General features: G+C 37.0%; 2 protein-coding genes across 3 annotated transcripts; both read right to left on the bottom strand.

Moving 5' to 3' along the window:
* Nucleotides 1-1007: 1007 nt before the first annotated feature.
* Nucleotides 1008-12785, bottom strand: LOC140742910 (CLIP domain-containing serine protease HP8-like). Of its 2 annotated transcripts, none has more exons than XM_073073979.1 (7): nucleotides 12177-12785; nucleotides 6943-7085; nucleotides 5773-5941; nucleotides 5168-5337; nucleotides 3484-3589; nucleotides 2488-2665; nucleotides 1008-1824 (listed from the first exon to the last, which is right to left on the bottom strand). In XM_073073979.1, the coding sequence occupies exons 2-7, from the start codon at nucleotides 7066-7068 to the stop codon at nucleotides 1584-1586; spliced, it is 990 nt and encodes a 329-aa protein (XP_072930080.1). In that variant the 5' UTR covers nucleotides 7069-7085; nucleotides 12177-12785; the 3' UTR covers nucleotides 1008-1583. The 2 variants fall into 2 exon arrangements, with proteins under 2 accessions (XP_072930080.1, XP_072930079.1); XM_073073978.1 differs by lacking the exon at nucleotides 12177-12785 and adding an exon at nucleotides 8232-8470.
* Nucleotides 12786-12931: 146 nt separating this feature from the next.
* LOC140742909 (CLIP domain-containing serine protease HP8-like) lies at nucleotides 12932-22622 on the bottom strand. Its single transcript, XM_073073977.1, has 7 exons — nucleotides 22360-22622; nucleotides 19796-19923; nucleotides 18757-18925; nucleotides 18271-18452; nucleotides 15997-16105; nucleotides 15234-15411; nucleotides 12932-14664 (listed from the first exon to the last, which is right to left on the bottom strand). The coding sequence occupies exons 1-7, from the start codon at nucleotides 22421-22423 to the stop codon at nucleotides 14418-14420; spliced, it is 1077 nt and encodes a 358-aa protein (XP_072930078.1). The 5' UTR covers nucleotides 22424-22622; the 3' UTR covers nucleotides 12932-14417.
* Nucleotides 22623-23086: the final 464 nt, after the last annotated feature.

Here is a 23086-nt window from a genome sequence, read left to right on the forward strand (position 1 = left end):
CCTTTGTATTGTATGTTCTATGCTATTATCAATTTACTCCTTAACTTTATTGTCATTTAAAACTGCACTCTTATTTGCACCCTACCTATTTTTAACTCATCCTTACTTTTACTCCTCACCTTAAGGTTGCCTGGAAGACATCGCTGATTAGCGATAAGGCCGCCTATTGTATTGTTTTATATTTGTATGTTTTCTTTATTATTTTATGTTGTGGGTACAATAAAGTATATATTATTATTATTATTTAACTTACATTAAGTTATCGCTATATTATAGCCAAACCACGCAGAATCTTTACAAATTTTAGTCTACTTACATTGTAATCTGATGTACAAACCATATTATTGTAATGCAAATCAGTTTTTGTTACAAGAAGGAATAGGGATAGTAGAATAGGATTACTTAGTAGGATTCATGTAGGTACAGAGATTATTTCGCGATGACGCGACACATCAACGTGATTCAAAGGACTTGACAAATGATGACATTGTGTGTGACTAGTTTCACGGGGGGTCTGTTTCGTGAAAAAGGAAAATATATTGCAGTTGAGGAAAAAACAGAAAAATCTAGATTTATTCTTATAAACATTTAAAGCTCAAGTTTCAGTGCGGTATTCTCTTATGATATGTGTAATTGGACCTTCAACTACACAACCCTGATGGCGTACGGGTACTGCACGCTTAAACCTTAAATAGGTACATGGAGGCTTATTTATTTATTGAACTGATATCTGAGGTATCAAATTTTAAATTTAAATTCAAATAAACTTTAATCGTTAAAGAAAATGAAAATTCCGTTTTTCTTCTGCTTGTCTTCTGTCTGACTATTTGATTTACGATTCTGACCTCATTCTCTGGTAGTTGAGCTGATGATATACCTAAGGAGTAACGTAGGCTATTTTTATTTTAGAAAAAAATCAATTCTCCCGAATATTTAGCTTTTTAATCGAGAATGAAGCTCACAAGTTTCAATTGAGAGAAAATCATTTGGGTTAATAATAAGAAGCATTGATATACAAAGAGTCTTTATTGAGTGTGTATTTACATTTATGTAAACAGCTTATTTTTAGTATAACATTCAGAGATTGTTTTTTTACTTCTATAAACGAAGTGCCTTCTGGTTGTCGTAACATGCAAATTAGTTACATGTCGTAACATGCAAGATGTTATGGATATGAAATTTCGTATATTATATATAACACATATGGATATATGAAATATTATTTCGGTTCTGGATAGCTACGGTTATGAAATTATTCCAGATTATTCGATAGTTTCAGTTACGAAAACTGTCGAATATACCTACTAAATATTGTTTTTTTAAGGAATCGTGTAAGTGAAAAAAAAAATATGATTCGAATGTACTTGTAATTTAAAAACGCGCCCCGATATTTACTTCTGGCATACTGTCTTATTTTAACTATGCACAGACCAACCAGTTCCAAAAATATTCGAAAAACAAACTACGACTCGGTTTGAATTAGTTTTTGATATCGAATTTGGTTACGGTTTCGTATATATTTTATTTTCAAATACCCGATACTTTCAGTAATGTGCTCCATAATATCCCTTTCTCGAACATTATTAAGGGGTAATATTATCTAAAATCCACCCCATATATTTTGAGATCTCAGTGTATAGTCCAGGAACACCTGATCCACATCGTACAGGTCCAGATGAAACCAAACCATATTGAATAACTCTCACGGTTTTGTTGTCACTTACTTTAACCATCAGTGGACCTCCTGAATCTCCGCCACAAGAGTCTTTGCCGGTCGTTCCAGCACACAATTTTTTATCAGTGACGTTGTAATCGCCTTCGTGCCTGTGAATATAGTTATTTATTATAATCAAAATATTTAATTTATCGGAAGGGATATTTCGTTTTCAACATGAGTAAACAGGAAAAAAATCTGTTTTTCTGTTAAAACTTCGTTGTTGGTAACGTTAACGACCCACAATACGGAGCGGTCACCGGTCTGACGCTCCGAGAGTTCCAGGTTCGATCCCCGGTCAGACAGATATCTGAATGATCTGTTTTGGGTCTCGTTGTTTGTGTATGTTTTTTATATAATATAGGAGTAGAAGACTAGTATACAGTCCGCCTGATGGTAAGTGACTACTGCCGCCCATAGACATCTGTAATCAACCCCAGATAGGATTCGATATTTCTACCTGAGTTCGGCCACAGATGCGCCACTACCCCTGAGGACTAAGCTGAAACGCCTCGGAAAAGTATGTCTCCTTTACCACATCCTTCAAAACGGAACACAACAGCGCCTAACACTGCTGTTATTAGGCAGAAATAGGCGTGGTCAGGTGGACTGCATGCTTCTCTACTACTCCTATATTATAAAAAAAAAATCTCCTTGTAAAACCATGGCTTCCTCACAAAACCCTTCAAACCAGAATACAGCAGCGCTTAAGTGCAATTATAAGACAGAAATAGAGTGCTAACTTCTTTAAATTTGCTACAATATACACGTACCTGTTATAAAAGTTCCTGCAGTCTTCAACCGTGACAATGGGGATGTCTACCTTGAGCAGAATGGAAAATGGTATGTAGTCTTCAGTGAACCCCCACCCAGCAACGGTGGCCCTTTGATGAGCTAAAGGTTTATTACGTAGTTGTGCTGTCTTCGGTAGACAAATAGGATATATGTTATCTGTGCAGACAAAAACAAAATTATAAAGTTGTGACTTTTGCAGGTGACTTCTTACGCGTAAATCATAAAGGCAGATCTGATGGTCTGTGACAAATGCCGCCCATGGGTTTCTGTAACCAACTGTAGATAAGATGAGAGTCCTACCTGAGGTCAGGGGCAGGTGCGTCGCTACGCACGATAACCCGCTTGGCACGGTTTAGATATGTAAGGTCTACCTAAGCATTACAGTAAGGATACTATAACAGAAAAGGGCGTAATAGAGGTTCCACAAATCAATTCATAAACATTTTATTCCAATATATATATATTACCTCTTCGCGAGGTGTAGAAGCATAAAGGGTGATACATGCCACTATCTACGCTGAGATGTTATTAATCGTTGAAAGCTCAACCAGCTAAAAAGACTCCATGAGATGGAGAAGGGAGACTAAATGCTCCATTTTCAATTTGCTTTCGCCTCAAACCTGTAGACCTCAAGGCGACATCTGAATTTTTTAATGAATAGCGCTCATTGCCACGCTTTTATTAGCTTGACCTGAATCTTTGAACTCAATTTTTACCTAGATACCTTGAATGGTCCAAATAATTTAAAATTTTAAACACTTCTCAAGAAGCGATTTACGCGATTTTAATAATTTTGTCTTATTCAGCAGGATCGTCAGGATTCCTTCCTTGTGCGATGTTAGCGTGGTTTTTCGTTTTTTAATTATAATTATTTTATTGATTCTTTCAAAGACTCTCCTGGGTTAGTCGACTTGGATTCTGCGAGTCATCACTCTTAAGTTCGAAATTCATATGATGATTTCGGAGTTACTTACCTTGCTGAAAGTCCATGAGTTCAGTAAGTCGTAGCAGTGCAATATCGTTGGTTCCAAGCATTTGGTTATACTCTTCGTGAACCACTGATAACTCTACTTCAAAGTCCTGAAATGAAACAAAAAAGTCATTATTATAACGATGGCTCCCATGTATATGGGCAAAATTAACAATTTGACCATTTTGACTTTCTTATTGTAAACGCATTTTATCGATGTGATAAAATGAATCAGGTGAGGTATTAAAAAAAGATTTCTGCATAGAAACACGATTTTTTATTACAGTACAAAGGCATGTGTAACAAGAATTTAAACATAGAAGGTCCTGAGAGTGGTTAGAGACTTATACGCGGGGAGTTCCCGCGCGTTTCTTTGTAGTTTAAACAAATCAGCTACTTTGACACTTATACCACAAAATAAAAACTAACAGAAGGCAATCCGCCGCTGACACGTCCGCTTCTGACACGCGTCTGGAACTGTTTTGTGCAAGAAATGGAGCAACAAAAAAATACCGTAAATGTGCAGTGCACGGATGTTTAAATTTAACATTAAACTGTGAATTTTCCTTTTTTGATCTACCAATTTTTAGAGAGGTAAGTTGGTATTTCCTGTTGAACCGAGCCACTAGGAGTTGATATTTTTGGTGATCATGACAAGAATATGTTTTAAAGTTTTTTTTATAATATAGGAGTAGCAAACGAGCATGCAGTCCACCTGATGGTAAGTGGCTACTACACGTGCTACTGCAAGTACATGGACATCTGTAATCAACTCCAGATAGGCAGAAATAGGTGTGGCGGGGGTGCCGCCGGGGTCGAACCATAAAAGGTGGTACCACCTTCAACCTGTGTGTTTTGTTTTAGTTGTGAAAACTATTTGTATTGTAAAAGTATGTTAATTGCTAAGTTTAAATATTGTAGAATACGTTTTTTGCTATGCGGGTAAGTGTGGATTTGGAGTATGAGTGCATCAGTTAAAGTATACAACCCTAGCGCATTGGCCGAGCGTAGGTATAAGAAATGAAGTACATACATGAGATTCTGTTCCCTTCTGTTCGTTTTTAATTTTGTGCTTATACGTTAAACAGAGCGACGCCGGCACTGTGATGAAAAAAAAAACGTAATTGTTGTGTTTTTGGGCTACAATTTAATTTAATAAGTAAAAGATGGCATCCAGTTATCGCGCTAAGTTGTGTAGAAGTAATTAATTTGTCATTGGGAATTTACTATATGACAAATGAATAAGCAATAATATAAGCCTTTTAGACTGAAATTTTTTCGGCGTTCCTTATATATATTCATCCTTATATATATGGTGATTATCTTCATGGTAGCAAAGTAGGCAAGTGGGTACACATTTTTGAAGTTAGTAGGACTCTGTAGGTATAGTTCTCTTGAGACACCGCCAACCCAATATGTGCTTACAACAGCACTGTTGAGCACTGGTGTATTCCGCTTTGAAGGGTAACGGACACATACTTATCCGAGGCGTTCTAACTTAGTCCTAAGAGGTACCAAAGTATCTGAGGCCATGTGTGTGTACCTCGGGTAGGAATTTAATTTTATCTGTGGTTCATTACGGATGACCATGGGTGGCTGTAACTGTAACTGTACCAACAGGTGGACTGCATGTTTGTTAGCTACTTCAATACTGTAAAAACGCACATATACGGAAAGGAAGGCATTACCTTATGTGTCACGCATTCATCCATAATACAATCCGCTTCATTTGTTGGTTTGATTTCGTATTCACCGATACGTACTGCCTCAATCCTCCTTTGAAACACGCAATGGGCCGCTGTGAGTATGTAACGTTCGTTGATTATACTGCCTCCACAAGTAAACTCTGGACCTTGAACTGGAAGTGCAATGACTTTTAATGTATTTGAAGATAGCGATGAGCTGGCAGTCCACGGATGAGGACTTACTGAGTAACTTATGCATGCAAATCGCGCGTTTTTTTTTATTTACATTACTTTGTACATACTGTGACGTTTACCGAAATAAATATTTTCTTTCGTTCTTTTTTTCTTTCTTCCAAATAATTACTAGGGACCGACCGAAACCGAAGACAAACCTTCGGTTCCCGACATAGTTTGGGCCGGATTTTATGAAAACTTATAAAACTTTACACAATTCTCTAGAATTTAAAGTGTTTGGGCAAGTTACTTAATTTGGATTTTTTCGTTCAACTGAAAGGTTCGGCCGATTTTTGACCCAAACATCATTTTTGGCCGAAATTTTGCCGAAACCAAGAACGAAATCTTGATCAATCACCATAATTGTATCTTACGGCTACGTGCGATGAGTGCCATCCAGGGGAATTCGAATGGATCTGCTTGCTTCCCACCAATGATACGGTGCTCTTCGATTTCACCGCAGCGTTTAGGTAAAAGGTCCAAGTTTGGGTGATTAGATATTCGAATGTCTTCCGCCTCTTGTTGGAATTTCGAGCAGCACACCTGTTTAATGAAATCGTTTTAGTTGCGTTGTTCATACGTTGATATTTAGTAGTGACCGACCGAAATAGGTTTTTAAGAAGTTCAGGCCGAAATCGAAAGATTTTTATGAATACAAATGCACATAATTCTAGGGAATTTAGATATTTACAGACTTACAGTAAAGTGCTTGGGCAAGTTGCCTAGCTATTATATTTCTCAGATCCAGTATTAGATCAGATCCAATAGGTACATTCAGATCCAATAGGTACATTAGAATAAAATAAAAAGTTGTTTGGAAAAAAATGTCTACTGAATGTCAAGTGGAAACGAAATGCGATGCAAATTCCTCAGTAGGTACAGCCACAAAATAAAAACTAACACAAGTTAACCTTCATACAAAGCGGGCTCGACCAACGCACACATAGATACTGATCACTGACACGTTATCTCGGTGGGACTCGGGCGATTACATACGTAGGTATATGAAGCGACATATATACATGAGATTGAATTCTGTTTGTTTTTATTTTGTGGTACAGTCGAACACAAGCCGAGGGTTCATGAACGTCACGTAAACAAAATTTTTAGTAGGCAGAAATTGTTAAATTTCCTTTTTTGGAAGGCAACAGTTTAATAGGACGATTGGGGATAGACGCTAAATGATTTATTAGTGCAGTAATACCCCGACTTACGCTACCCCGACTTACGCGAATTCGGAGTTACGCGATTTTCAAATCCCGCCGATACGCCTATGGTTTGTGTGTCCCGATATTCCATATTATAAAAAATAAGCTTACTAACCCTACAATTATTCATGTAATCATGTGTATCTGTTGCGCGAAGTCAACACAATCACAAGAAGACAAAACATTCGAAATCATACAATACGATGGTATATACATGCATACCCCGACTTACGCGAATTCGACTTACGCGGTTATCACTCGGTCCCACCAATCATGTAAGTTAGAGATATTACTGTACCGAGCGTGTATGGAAGCGAATTGATCAATAATACTCACCTTTGGTATTGGTCGTCTTGTGCTTCGGTCAAATCCACATGACGCAAGTTTGAATAACTGTGTCGTGGCTTGGTCTTTTTTATTTATTGCAAGGTAGAGGGCTGGAGGGCACTTGTCGTAATTCATGCAGTCACTGCATACTTCTGAGAACCACAGAAAAAAAGGTTATTAAGTTTTTTTATAGGTATAACATAGTAGCAGACGAGCGTGCAGTCCACCTGATGGTAAGTGGCCAGTGCTGCATGGACATTTGTGATCAACCCCAGATAGGATTAGATATTCCTACCTGAAGTCGGTCACAGTTGCGCCGCTAACCCTGAGGACTAAGCTGGAATACCTCTGAAAAGTATCTCTCCCTTACCACACCCTTGAAACTAGAACATGGCAGTGCTTAACACTGCTGTTATTATACGGAAATATGTGTGGCGGTGGTGCCACCGGAGTGGAACCACAAAGGGTTCTATCATCTTTAAATATGTGATGATTCAGTTATAAGCAGTGATGACAGAAATTACTCTCCACTTGGGTATCACATGTTCGAAACCTAAGCAATTGAGTTTTCGAAGTTAATTCGAAGTTTCGAAGTTTAAGGTGGTAGAACCCTTGGTGGTTCGACTCCGGCGGCACCACCGCCACACATATTACATAAATATTTTTACACGTCTCGAACTCTACAAGATCTGGTCACACAGTTCATTTTGATTCACTGAGATGATAATGAAGATCATGCATACTTATATTTAGTTTGTTATTAAATTGTAATAAATGCAAATTTTAATGTGATTATACGGCATTTTTTAGATTATTTTGTATAGAAATCGTATGTATGAGTAGGTATATATTTGCTATATATTTACGTATGTGGCCTTGAATTTTATAAGGTTGTCTAATAATCGTAGTATATTCATTGTTTTTGACCTCACGATTACTAATACAATTTCACACACTATAAGATGAACATACAACGATGTAAATTTTAATTAGATTTATATTTAGTATCGATAAACAAAGAACATTACATCTGATGTTATTCACAAAACTGTTATTACGAACAAAACAAAAATGTTCAAATTAAACCAAGAAACTGTATAAACATATGAGATATTTACATTATTTAGGTATATAACACCATTTTATATAAAAAAACAAACATTTATAAACAAAACACTTAAAGCTGTTTATAAATAAACACTATAGGTACCTATTACCTTGCCTTTTAAGGGTTAATTATTTAGATAATTTTATATAGATACTTAATTTTTTATTATAATCAAAATCAAAATACTTACGGCTCTGAACTAAAGTAACGCCTATAGTAACCAAAAACGCACTTAATGCTATAAAGGTATACATTTTATATGAATATTAAAGGATGTTGAGAAAATGCACGGTCGTTTTCAAGTGTCGACCGACAATGACTGACTAAGGTGACTACGAAATATATATTTAAAAGAAACTCAAGATTTATAAAATTCCCATATGACATCATACCGGTCTAACTTATTCCAGTGATATGACGACCCGCGTGGCGGAGCGGTCACCATACCGGTCTGACGCGCAAAGTGTCCCGGGTTCGATCCCCGGCCAGACTGATATCTAAATGATGAATTTAGATTTCTATTTCTGGGTCTGGGTGTTTGTGTATTTGTCTATGTGTGTCCATGGCACCCACGACACAGGGAATCCTAGTGTGGGGCTGTGAGTGTAGAAAGCGTTTTTAGCGTTTAGTGATACCCTTATTTAATATTGATAGACCCTGACCTTATATGTTGCTTCGTTGATACGTTGTCTTTGTTTTAATTATATTCTTTTATCGCAAATAATTGACCAAACGACTCGAACTCGCAACGGAGGTTATCGTACTCTCAAATTAAGCTAATTAATTTTTTATATTTAATTTTGTTTCTTTGCGGTGACCAGGGCCGGATTTAGAGGTCTAGGCCTTGGGGCAACAAAGGAGTGGAGGCCCCCTGGCCCCAAATTATTTTCCGAATAAAATGAACAATTTTTTCTGTTGAGTTTTTCAATAAATATTTTATTATGAAACGCAGGTAGATTCTTCTAGTGTTCAATTGTACAAAGTACCTACTGTAGATAAAGGTAAAACAGCGAAAAAAATATCACAGGAAAATATTTTTTTTTACTAGTGTTTATTAGTGTTTACTAGTCGGAATTAAAAAAAACATCCGACGTCTCTATTGCGGGGGCCCCTCTTTTGTGGAGGCCTCGGGGCTGCCGCCCCGGTTGCCCCCCCGGTTGTCCTCCCTTAAATCCGGCCCTGGCGGTGACTCCTATTTATTTTCACGCTTTTTTATTTTTAGTATTAGTCGTTATAGTGGCCACGGTTATACATACTCTGTGAAATTTTCAAGTATCTATCTATTATGGTTCTTGAACCATAATAGATAGATACTTCGTTCTGTCCGTCTGTCACAGGGCTCTATCGCTTGAGATAGAGCCCTGTGACAGACGGACAGACAGCGGAGGCTTAGTAATAGGGTTCCGTTATTACCCTTTGTGCACGGTACCCTAAACACCCAGTGAGAAACAGTTTATTACAATAAAATAATTAATAAAATAAAAAAATATATTTTTTTGTAGAAGCCTGTAGAGACACAGTAAGTCAATTTGTCAGTTACAATATTTTTCTTATGTCACTAGCTGACCCAGCAAACGTGTTATAAATAAAAAAATGTTAAGGTTCACCCTTTATCACTTAGGGGTATGAAAAATAGATAGTAGCCGATTCTCAGACCTGCTGAATATGCATATAAAATTTGGTGAATATCGGTAAGGCCGTTTCGGAGGAGTACGGTAACTAACATTGTGACACGATCATTTTATACATAAGATTAGCGAATCGGAACACTGTGAAAGTAACTTGATGAGAACATTCGAGAAGTTCACCTTTTATATCCCCTATATTTACAATAAAGTATGAATAAATCATAGATTAGTAAAGATTAATCACTCCTAACAGGAAAATATAACCAGTTTTGACAATTGAAATTGTCTATTTTCGTATTTGAAAAATATTAAAATGTAGTTTTTAGAGCATGTACGAATGAAACGATATTTCTCCGCAGTTTTTCTTCGATTTCGTGTTTTTGCACCACCTTACTGCACATATCGGCATTGTTCCGCGTAAATTACACCATGACAGCGATAAAATGGCTGATACATGTCAGCTATTTAACGGCTTACGCGGCGAGATATATATACTTATTTATGGAATAAATAATTAAACATATCTACAAATCTTGGTCAGTTCTATTGTTCTCAAAGGCGTGCAAGGGTGGGCCCACATCAATCGATCGATCGATTCGAAATTAGATCAATGTCGATCGTCAGTTGATACTAGTTAATGCCTCTTATTGACCGGATCAATCAATATTGAAGGTCCGTTCTGATAACTTAGATATAATAACCAGCACCAAACATTATTTAATTATTAAAAAAATATTTTTGAACATTATTCAATTTGGTAACAAACATACCACTATATTACATAGAGGTACCAAACGAGCAGTCCTTCTGTTGGTAAGTGGCCACCGCCGCCGTTGGTACTTACAAGGATACTCTTACCAAAACCCTTCAAATCAGAACACTGCAGCGTTGGTCTCTGTTGTTCTACAGTACAAATTAGTGTAGTGGTGCTGCCTCAGCACAGTTTTCGAAAAACTTAGTATATCAGCCACGTTTATCATATATCTCAGACCCTCTTCGCAAAGGGACTAAAACATGATTTTCTCCCCCTAGGCTAGGTGATACTTGGAAAGTTGTCGTGATCTGACATTCTCAGTACGGACCTTGCATATTGCATTTATGGATTACGGACATTGCATTGCATACAAGACATAGAGAAAACATTTATAGCGTGATTCAGAAACATGTGGCGACATGTCTTAACGTGACTTGATACCAGAATTAAAAACTTCAGGTTAAAGTAAGTGATCACAGTACAGGTCTGTGATAGTGATCGACCTTTCGTTAGAATCGGTTCGGATCGGCGGTTAGAATCCTTCTTCTTAATAACAAAAAAAAGGTTATGTTAGAGGAAAGTGACCAAATATGGAATACCATTTTGTTTATTACACATAATTTGCCCAAACGTTACAAATAAAAAACATTTTGTAGTCGTTAATAATAACCATATACGAGTAAAAACGCTTTATTTTGTAACAAGTTTTGGTTACATTGACTAATTTAAAATAAAATAAAAATAAAAACTAAATAATGATAATGGTATCTAAATATTATTGTTTTATTGTTTTAATTCCTAATTTTATTATTATTGTTCCTATCGTATTCTATATTGTTTTTTTAATTGTCAATCATTTTATTTAATGTTTAGTACGTAGTTATCAGAATGTAGTTTACACCTGTAATTGAGGTGACACTTAGATTTAAGTTCAACGTGATATGTCTAGACAATGTATAAGTGTTCACTTTGTTGGTGTAACCCAATGATAAATAAATAAATAAATAAATAAATAAATAAATAAATATGGAATAGGTACCCCATATATGGAATACTATAAACACTATGAAAATTTAATTCAAATGTTTGAACCACTCAGTAAATATGTTCATTTGGATCCATCCTGACGGTTGTCCAATGCCAACAGTCCAATGCCTCTCATTAGCTGATCACTCATATTCTTGCGAAGGAATATAATAAAGGGAGGTAGGTACAAAATGACCAGTAGCGTGCATAGCAACAACAATTGTCATTAATCTAATATTCCATCGTCAAAATGTAATCTGCCAAAATATTTTCGAGAGTTGTCCCTAAAACAGTTTTCCTCCTAAGTGTAGTAGCTGCGGCTTCTTCTGGCGATAGTTCGTTTTTCTGGCCAAACCAAAGTGTTTTGCAGCTCTCAAATAACCCATTTTTTTCTCTGCATTTCAATCTTTCGTTTCCTGTTTGAGTTGACGCCAGCTATTCTCATGAAAAATAGAAAAATACTTTTAATTTATAATTAACACAATCGTCTCTAATCAGCTGATACTTAAAGGAACCAATTATGGGGTATTCCATAATTGGATGCCATGATTTGTCCATATTAGGATTTTCCAACAACTTAAAACTGACATTTATATTTTTATATTTGATAAGTTAATACAATGAAATACCGCTAAAACCCACAAAAGAACATCTAATCAATGTCTAGAAGTTATAACAACAATACTGTGTGCACTTTTTATGAGAAAAATACTTGTTTTTTACATACCTTAGAAAGTTATGCGGCACCGACAAAACAAAACACTGCTACTGTGACGAAAGGGCTCGCTCGACTGACATGTTACGACCCTGTATCCACGATGTGGACACGTAGAGAGAGACGAACACTGTTTACTACGTATGTCACTTTCCGTTTGATAGAAATGCCTGTATTCCATATTAGGGATACTATTCCATATTTGGTAACGTTCCTCTAAGCCTCGGTTGCAATCCTCATTGCTAAGTAGAGGACCTCGACATTTTTATCTTAAAGCAACCGGTCCTCTGAACGCGGTGCCAATGTCGGACGCTGACCTGGAGAGCTTTACACTCATACCTTCATTCATGTGTTATTATTCTTATTATTTTTATAATATAAGAGTAGCAGAGGAGCATGCAGTCCACCTGATTGTAAGTGGCTACTACCACCCATGGACATCTGTGATCTTTCCCAGATAAGATTAGATTCCTACGGCCACAGATGCGCCGCTACCACTGAGGAATAAGTACCGCACCCTTCAAACCGGAACACAGTGTTCGAGTGTTCGAGGTTCAAATCCCAGGCACTTCTGATTTCTCAATGCTATGTGCCTATTACTAATTTATACATCACTTGCTTAAACGGTTAAGGTAAACATTGTGGTGAAACCTGTACGAAAAAAATCTCAAGGGTGTGTGAACTGTGAAGTCAATTCGCACTTAGCCAGAAAGGTGGACCCCCCGATAGGAGACACGTGCCCAGCAGTGGGCAGTAATGATTGACAATTCCGACTTCTAAAATACATATATTTAATTGGTTTCTGTCATTATTCTGTTTCACGATATTTTATTATTGAATTGCCACAAATTTTTACAATCAATTGTCATCTTATACTAACATATACTTATTAAAATGCTATGTAATTAACACATTAGATAGAAATTAGGACACTTATGAAGTTTAATGTTCAGTTTATATACATCCTTTATACTTTTATCAGACTAGAATTTGAGTTTGATTCAAACGGAATGGTTAAGTTAATGAAGTATTTTACAAAAAGACAAATATTGTAGTACAGTGTACGTTGAAGTTAACGTCTTTTTAGATAGTTGATTCTATGTATAAATGGGACTATAAAGTGATATTCAGTCAGAATAAAACTTCCTCGTAACAGCCCACTACCAATATTTTAATCGTATTATACACCATCTTTCCTTCCGCATAGGACGAGTACATGCAAAAAAATAAGACACTCGAATAACAGGACGGACCGCGTGGCGGCACGGTCACCATACCGGTTTGAAGCACAAAAGGTTCCGGGTTTAATCCCTGGCCTTACCATGACTTTTCAAAACATCCCACAATTTTACGTTACATTAACTCCATTATTCTGTTCCGTTTCAGTAGACTGAGTAAATGTAACAATAAGTAAGTACTCAAGTCTTTTTATCTGCCTCACATGTTCGCAAAAAAGAGAGACATTATTAGACATTTAAAGTTTCGTTACTGACACTATAGTTCTGATACAATCCGCTAGGGGTTCTGATTGGAATTTGTATGGGCAAATACGTAAACAAATACCAAAACATTCATATTTTTGTCAAAAGGTAAAAACTCATGGTAAGGGTACAGACAGACATCTAAAAATAATTTGAAAATGACGTGTTCTGGCATTTGTGGCTAACTTCAATTAAGATTGATCTGACAGAGATAATCTCAGGGTTATTAAGGTCGATTACAGATATCCATGGGTAATAGGCACTTACCATGAGGTGGACTGCGTGTTTGTTTGTGTCAAGCATAGATCAGTAAAGATTACTCACTCCTAATAAGAAAATTTAACCAGTTTGACAATTGAAATTGTCACTGTCATCTATTTTCGTATTTGAAAAGTATAAAAGAATGTAGTTTTTAGATAATTTACGAATGAAACGATATTTCTCCGCACTTTTTCTTCGATTTTGTGTTATTGCACCACTACACTGCGCATGTCGGCATTGTTCCGCGTAAATTACACCATGACAGTCATTTAATGGCTGACAGAATTGTTAGCCGTTTAAGCCATTTAATGGCTTTCTTCAATTACAAGGCGGTGAGATATCTATACTTATCTATGGTGTCAAGTATCAACAGGGTAAATTCACGGTACGACGGCAAATGGTCAGTTATTAGCGGGCTGTTACGATAATTATAGTTATATTGTACTTATATTGTAATAATTATATTGTAACTTTATAATTATAACCTTATAAAACTGACTGTACGTAGAAACTATTGTTTGATATGGTCTAGAATCCACGGCATGAACGCAGCTACAGCGGTATACACCGAGGGGACTTCGACTCCACAATTTCGACGGCCCTGTGACACAATTCCGTACTGGATATACTTGGAAATATTATTTAATGTCTTTTCCAATAGGAGAGCACCTCCTGAGTCACCGCTGCATGTATCTTTCTTGTCGGTCCCGGCGCAAAACTGTGTGGATCCCGTTTTTTCATCGCTTGGTTCCAGAATTCTGCAAATAGGCATAGAGATATTAATAACATAGACATTGGCTAAGTGTGAATCAGACTCGCACACGGTGGTTCCGTTCCACCAAATTTTTAATGTTTTTTTTTAAATTTTAAATATTTGTTGTCATAGCAGCGTGAATATATTGTGAAAGTTGAAACTGTCTATCTATTACCAATCAATAGATAAAGCGAAAAGTGCCAAAACATAGGTTTCTTGTATGACAACCTCTTTTTTTTTTTCAAAGATTTTTTCTATTTTTATTTTTTATTAGTTTGTTGTTATAGCGGCCACAATTTTACATGTACTGTGAAAATTTCAAGTGTTACTATTACGGTTCCAGAGATAGTGTCCTGTGACAGACAGACAGATGGACAGGCTGGGACAAAACAGTTAATTTTTTTCACTTCTATTTCTTAACATTCTTTGTTTTAATCTTGTATGATAGCTTGATTATATTGATGATATTTAATTTAATAATTAAAAATCCCAAATATTTCTATAATGCTTATGGTAGAGTTTGAATGTCAGGTGAAAACTTGTATGAAATCGATCATTGGGATCCAACCATACCTGCTGTAAAAATTAATGCACTCCTCTTCAGGCTGAACAGGGAGAGAGACTTTCAAGAGTACCGAAGATTCTTTAAGGTTTTCTGTGAGGCCCCACCCAGCGACCGTTGTTATTTTATTTGCAATGGATTCTTTCCGGAGCTCCTTTGTTGTCGGCAAGCAAATTGGTTGAGCGTTTTCTGAACAAAAGGAAAAAGCAAAGTATTTTAATTTTTCCTTGGTTAATATGTTAAACACTTATTGTATTCTTAAATTGAAGTTTCCGTGTTTGTTAGAAGTACCTAATACTTTTGATGATCGGTCAGTCAGTCAGTGAGTGAGTGACAAAATTTAGATTTTTGACAAGTTGTAACATTGAAACTACTGGTTCAAATTGAATGAAATTTGAAATAGCTTCTAAAAATTCAGGCTTCTAGCTTTACCTACAACGAAGTTAAAGGGGGTTGAAAATGGCCTGAATTGCGTCGAGAAAATAATGGTACGGCCATGCCAATTTTTTTTTTCGACTTAGCGGAGGCACGGCCCTGCCCCCAGATACAAATCAAATCAATTGTGAATAAGGTGATCAATTGTGATTTGTGAATAAGGTATATGTAGATATTAGATGTCAAAACTGTTTTGTACAATCGCTTATTCTGCCACTGAGTGGCTTATGATATATACAGAATATCAAACTTTGATTTTCACTGTATAGAAACGAATGATCCATCGATAGCTTCAAAGAATGTTTTAGTAAAAAATACAAATCCAAGATATTTCCTTACTATATGTCAAGTCAATAGGTGTCGCAAGACGTATTAATCCGATGTCGTAGGCGTATCTCGGATATCCCACATACTTCTCGTGATAAACTGCCGACTCCACTGGTATATCCTGCAATATAAAATTCATGTAAATGTAAGGCATAGATTAATAAATGTTACAGATGTAACCAAATTTGACAATTGAAATTGTCACTGTCATTAGATCATTTAAGAATGAAACGATATTTCTCGGAACTTTTTCTTCGATTTTTTGTTTTTGCACCACTTAAATGCGCATGTCGGCATTGTTCCGCGTATTTACACCATGACAGCCATTAAGCCATTAAAAAGCTGACAGAATTGTCAGATATTTAAGCCATTTAATGGCTTCCTTCAAATACAAGGGGTGAGATATCTGTACTTATCTATGCTGTAAGGTGGTAGAACTCTTTCTGGTTCGGTTCCTAAGGGCCCATTGCCACACCTATTTCTGCCGCATAACAGCAATGTTCTGGCTTGAAGGATGTGTTGGGCATATTTATTTGGTATTCTTAAGTCGGGGTAAAGCAACGCATAACTCGGGTGGGAATTTAATTTTATCTGAGGTTGATTACAGATGAGAAGCAGTGATAGCTTAGTGGTTAAGAAACTCGGCCTCTCGATCAAATGGTCCGAGGTTCAAATCCCAGGCACGCACCTCTGATTTTTCAAAGTTATTTGCGTATTAGAAATTAATTATCACTTGCTAAACGGTGAGATTTATAAAAAAATCGCAAAGGTATGTGAATCCTACCAATACGCACTTGGCCAGCGCGGTGGACTACGGCCTAATCCTTCTCATTATGAGAGGAGACCCGTGCCCAGCAGTGGGACAGTAATGGGTAGTTGTTGATTACAGATATCCATGCAGTAGCCCGCTTCACGTTCCATTATTATCTACAACATTTAAAAACGCAATATTTTTGCAATATATTTCTTCTCTTCATTTGTTATTGATTTTTTTATGCGTGTTTCTTATGACTGGGTTTTTCATTACAAGGGTATGTCAGTAAACAACACAATTTACCTATTTTAATAATTAAGCATATCAAGAAATACGGGCCAAGAAAAGGTCACCAGATAAAGTTGTGTAAACAAAATGGGGCAATATTGCACATTACTGACTTAGCAACATATATTTTACTAGCTGACCCGGAAAACGTCGTGTTGCCATATAAATAAAAAATTGTTAAGGGTGAACAACCCTTATCACTGGGTATGAAAAGTAGATAGTAGCCGATTCTCAGACCTACTGAATATGCATATTAAATTTGGTGAAAATCGGTAAAGCCGTTTCGGAGGAGTACGGTAACTAACATTGTGACACGAGAATTTTATATATAAGATAATATTCTAGAAGGAAGTGAGTGTGCTGTTCTTCTAATGGTAAGCGACCACTACCGCCATTAAGATCTGCAAACAACTTTATATAGAACAGTGGGTGTAGAACAATCCACGATGTGCTGTCTACTACTGAGGATGGTCGTGTCATTGGTATGTCAGCATTTACATAATTTGCCTTATACGTATACTTCTACACGCTAGAAGTAGACGTGGCGGTGGTACCTCAGTCGAACTATATTTTGAAGACTATAAATTTTTTGATTTTGATGACCTCACGCACATTTGCTTTTTGACGTGTAACAATTAACAGTAACTGGAGTATCAGTTTTATTGCTAAGTAATTATCTACTGCGAACATCAGCGCTAAGTTCGAGTCCATCATAGAGAAGATCCTGCGACGGTCAATGAAAGACGAAATGGTTTAACTCCGGCAGAACCATCGCCACTCCTATTTCTCCATAATAACAGCAGTGTTAAGCGCTACTGCGTTCTGGTTTGAAGGGAGTGGTAAAGGAGATATACTTTTCTGAGGCGTTCCAGCTTAGTCCTCAGGGGTAGCGGTGCACCTGTGCCCCACCTCAGGTTTTTTTTATAATATAGGAGTAGCAGACGAGCATGCAGTTCATCTGGTGATAAGTGGCTACTGTCATCTGTAATTAACCCCAGATTAGATATTCCTACATGAGGTCGGCGACAGATGCGTCGCTACCCCTGAGGTCTAAGCTAGAATGCCTCGGAATAGTCTGTCTCCCTTACCACACCCTTTAAAACGGAACACAGCAGCGCCTAACACTGGTTTTATTAGGTAGAAATAGGTGTGGCGGTGGTGCCGCCGGTCGAACGATAAAGGGTTCTACCACCTTCAAACTGCCACTTCCATATTATATATATGTAAAAAAATAAAACACGTACTTGAATGTGTGATTCACAAACAGGACCGCCGGTGTATGCTGGTAGGCAGTCATACTCATAACGCAGGTCAAATTCTCCAATGCGGACGCCGACGATTTCCTTGTCTGCGATACAATGTGCTGCCGTCAATATGTAGCGGGAGTTGATCACGCTTCCTGCACATCTAAATGCAATTTCATCGTCTGGAAACATTTGTTTTATTTTTTGTAACACGTAAATTACAATTTAAGCGTATTTCGGGTTCTGACTGTACCTGGCTGTGCTGTCTTTTGATCTATGTATGTAGATTAGGGTGGCCCGGAAAAAGGTTTTTTGCGTCTTCTGTTAAATATGGTGATTTATCATGTTTAAAGCTTTTAAAGCTTTTTTTCAGAGCTCGCGCAAGATATTTTATTCGTCAAAAATATCTGCTTCTAAAGGTCGCTAGAAAACATTTTAGGTACCCACCTTATAAATATTTATATAATTTATAAAGATATTTCTTACCAAATCGGTGCGAAATCAAGGCCATCCAAGGGAATTCATAAAGAGATGCCAATTTTCCACCAACAATCCGATCTCCGTTGATATCGCCGCAATCTTTAGGCAGCAAGTTGATGTTCGGGTGATTTTCTACCGCATCTTGAGTGACATCTGGGAAGGTGGAGCAGCATACCTGTAATTAAATAGTTTAAATTATTACATAGGCGCCTATATCAACTAATTGTTATGTAGGTTATTATACTAACTGATTGATGATTTTTTTTTAGTTGGTAAACCAACATAACCCAATATCGCTCTCACGGCAATGGGTATCCTTTGAAGGTTCCCTTCTCGACACCACAAAAAGGTCTTCTTAATCTTCTATATATACGAATTTGTTTTTTGGCGAAATAAGTGTGGTAACAGTATCTGGGTATCCGAAACAGTCGAATGTATCAGTCAAGTCGAGTCGAGAAAAAGTCTCAAAGGTGTGTGAAGTCTACCAATGCGCACTTGGCATGCGCGGCGGACTATGGTCTCTCTCACTCTGAGACGAGACCCGTGCCCAGCAGTGGGTCATGTAATGGGTTGATGGTGATGATGATCAGTCTGGTCGAATCATTCGGTCGAGTCGAATCGAGTAGAGTCCGAAACAGTTGAGTCGAATCATCATCTATAGTCGCAGACCTGACAGTTATTATTCGCAAGTACCTATGCAAATAAGGAACAGGTATTTCATTCCCGTGATTATAGATTATAGTGTAGTCATATCAAGCTGACAAAGATGTATTAATTGTTATATTCAAAAAGACATTAGGAAAATCACAAAATGATTTTAAGCGCCAAATCTTTGTTGTCGCATATCAAAAATCATTATTTTGAAAGAAAGAAAGAAACCATTTATTTTACATGCTATACAAGTTACAGCAAATAACTAAAAAACAAAAGTAAATAACAGAAAAAGGAGAAAAATTTCTAGCGTCGAAGTCGCTAAATTTGTTGAAGAGGAACTACTGATGGACAATTCATTGTGTGTGACTTGTGATTATTGTGTGTGACTCACCATCGTACCTAGACCGTTGAATCCACAGAAAGCTTCTCTTAACTTCCGCACATTATCAGGGTTGTGAGGATGCAGGTAGTTGGCTGCTGACGGACACTTCGTTATACTAATGCAGTCTGGACATCCTTCTGAAAGGTTCAGGGCTTTTTATTTCATTTGAACCAATAAAATATTCGCAAGGTGTTAGAACATCTTCTGGTTCTAGTCCGGTGATAATACCACACTATAGTGCCTTATAATAGCAGCATTAAGCTGTTTTTCGGTATGTAAAGTAAGGGAGTTATATTAACTAAGCTCTCAGGGGTAGCGACGCATCTGTCATCTAATCTTATCTGGGTTTATAGATGTCTATGGGCGGTAGTAGCCACTTACCGTAGGACAGCATACTTATTTTCTACTTCACACATGAATACACGTGCTCACACAAACACCCACACACGCGTGCACGCACACACACACGCACACACACACACACACACACACACACACACACACATACACACACATATAGACATACCGGACACATAAAATAATGATATTTTTTAAGTGTCTCATTCTAAGTGATGTAATAGTCTTATGAGAAATAAAGATTCTTAAACCTAACCTATATAAAAATAAAATAAAACATCTTTTTATAAGATTGAAGTAGCAAATGAGGATGCAGTCCCCCTGATTGTAAGAGATCAAAAAATGATTGACATCCAAATCCGTAACCAACTTCATAAAAACAAGAGATTCTAACATGTGCCGGTTACAGATGCTTAGCCATTCCTGATGATTAATATGGTCGTCATTTTTCCACCGACACAATAACTGGTTTACCCTCGAAATCGTGCGAGAATATTAGGTACATTTATTACCTTTTAAGAACATTAATAATTGGCCAAGTGCAAGGTGAACCTGGCGGGTTCCTTCACCAACATTTTTATTTTTAGTATTTGTTATTATAGGTACCATTGAAGTACCTACATGCATTAAGATTGAACTGTCTACATCTTACGGTTCATTAGATAAAGCGAAAAGCGTCGAAAATTGTCATTTCTTGTATGGCGACACACATTTTTTCAACTGTTTTGATTTTTAGTATTACCATTATACACACTGTGTAAATTTCAAGTGTCACTTTTAATTTCAATTTTATTACGGTTCAGGAGATAGAGCCCCGTGAGTCACGGAGCGTGTCTGACGGTTAGACAGTGGAGTCTTAGCAATAGATAATAGGGTTCCGTCTTTACTCTTTGGGTATGGAATTTTAAAACGTTTCGGATTAGAGTAGTTAGATAGTCTTATAAACTGACTTGGACGGGGCGTCCCCGAAGATATCAAAACTTTTGAAATGTTAATAATAAGTATAAAACAAAAAAAAAAATACATGTCAACATGAGATTGATTTATTATCACGGATGTGTTTGATGACGCACTGGAGGTTGTAACCTAAAGTTGTTTAAGGCTGACCACCTATTAGCAACTATCGTTTGAGCAACTGGTAACTTAAGCGATTACCACCCGTTATTTATAATCTATCTTACCAATATGTTGCCCCCCAAAGTTCGATACTGAAAATTTCTTATAGGCAGAAATTGTTCATATAGATCGGTAGGTAAACATTTGGATGGTTTGATTATTACTTATAGGTATAAGTAGTAGGTAACGGGACTGCGAATTTTTCGGCGACTATTTAGTAGCTTACGCATCTATACACAGCTGACGTTGATAAACTCTTTCTACACTCACAGCCCCACACTAGGATTCCCTGTGTCGTGGGTGCCATGGACACACATTGACAAATACACAAACACCCAGACCCAGAAACAGAAATCTAAATTCATCATTTAGATATCTGTCTGGCCGGGGATCGAACCCCTTGCGCGTCAGACCGGTATGGTGACCGCCCCGCCACGCAGGCGGGGATAGTTTATTCGAATAAAATCATACGTGTGCAGCTCGTCGGTTAAACGACAAATTGCACTATCACCATACATACCACCTGGTGGTAAGTGTGTGGTGTATATTTTTACTTCTTGCTTCTGCGCGCATCCTTTGTGGTAGGGAGGGTGGTAGAAACTGCATGGTTTAAAATATATAACATAATACATATTAGTAGCGGATTGTACGGAAGTAACGGCTAATACAATTAACTATCTAACAAATTGGACCTTCGTGATGCATAAGCGACTGTTCAGTAGGTTAAGCGATAAGACGTTCATGCAATAATAGCCAATGGGCAGTCAACCTAAACTCCGGATTATTTGTCTATGTATTTTACTGAATCTGATACGAGTTCCATCACGAGGATAATACGTGCAAATCGTAAATGTTAGATTTTAAAATGACGAGACGGAAGAGCAGGAAATTCTTTGAGTTTTTTTTTTTTTGCAAAAAACTTATTCTATTTTTTTTAAAGTACTTGGTAGAGCTTTATGTAATTTAAAAGAAACCAAAATAAATAAAAACCAAAGTAGATTCTTAAATTAAAGTCACAGGTTAAAAATGAATTTGCGTTATACGTATGTTTGCTTAAAATGTCCACTATTATTATAACACGCAGTTTACTTGTTACTTACTGTGAGCGAACGCCTCAAAATTCACTAACACGAACACAAACAACACATATTTAACATACTCCATTATTATTCTTTGTAGCGTATAATTATATTACTGTAGTCATCACAAGTCGTACTGTCTTGAAGGACGCCTTCTTGTGACTGGCTCCTACTAGCCTACACTACAAGACTAGTTCAAACAAATAAGAGCTTGTATGTTGTAATTTAAACAGTTTTGGTTTTATAAGCTTTACAAGTTATTGTTTAACATGCCGCGATATGTATTTATGTGACGGTCAATTAAATTTCAAACTCCAACCACTTGAGATAAATGTTTAGTGATGTGATGATGTCATTTTTAATCCAATATGGCGGACGCTCAAAGATGGTGGAGTATTTAATTATTTTTCATTAAATGGGTTTCGGAATTCTAGAATGAGTGAATAGTAGAATTTTGAAGGTGGTAGAATCCTTTGTGGTTCGACTCCGGCGGCACCACCGCCACACCTATTTTTGCCTAATAACAGCAGTGTTAGGCGCTGCTGTGTTAAGTTTTGAAAGGTGTGGTAAGGGATACATACTTTTCCGTTCCAGCTTAGTCCTCAGGGGTAGCGGCGCATCTGTGGCCGACCTCAGGTAGGAATATCTAATTCTATCTGGGGTTGATTACAGATGTCCATGGGCGGCAGTAACCACTTATCATCAGGTGGACTGCATGCTCGTCTGCTACTTCTATATTATAAAAAAA

Source organism: Epargyreus clarus, unplaced genomic scaffold (genome assembly GCF_041222505.1).
Source record: "Epargyreus clarus isolate Ecla_fem2 unplaced genomic scaffold, WU_Ecla_fem_2.2 ptg000006l, whole genome shotgun sequence".
Lineage (NCBI taxonomy): Eukaryota > Metazoa > Arthropoda > Insecta > Lepidoptera > Hesperiidae > Epargyreus > Epargyreus clarus.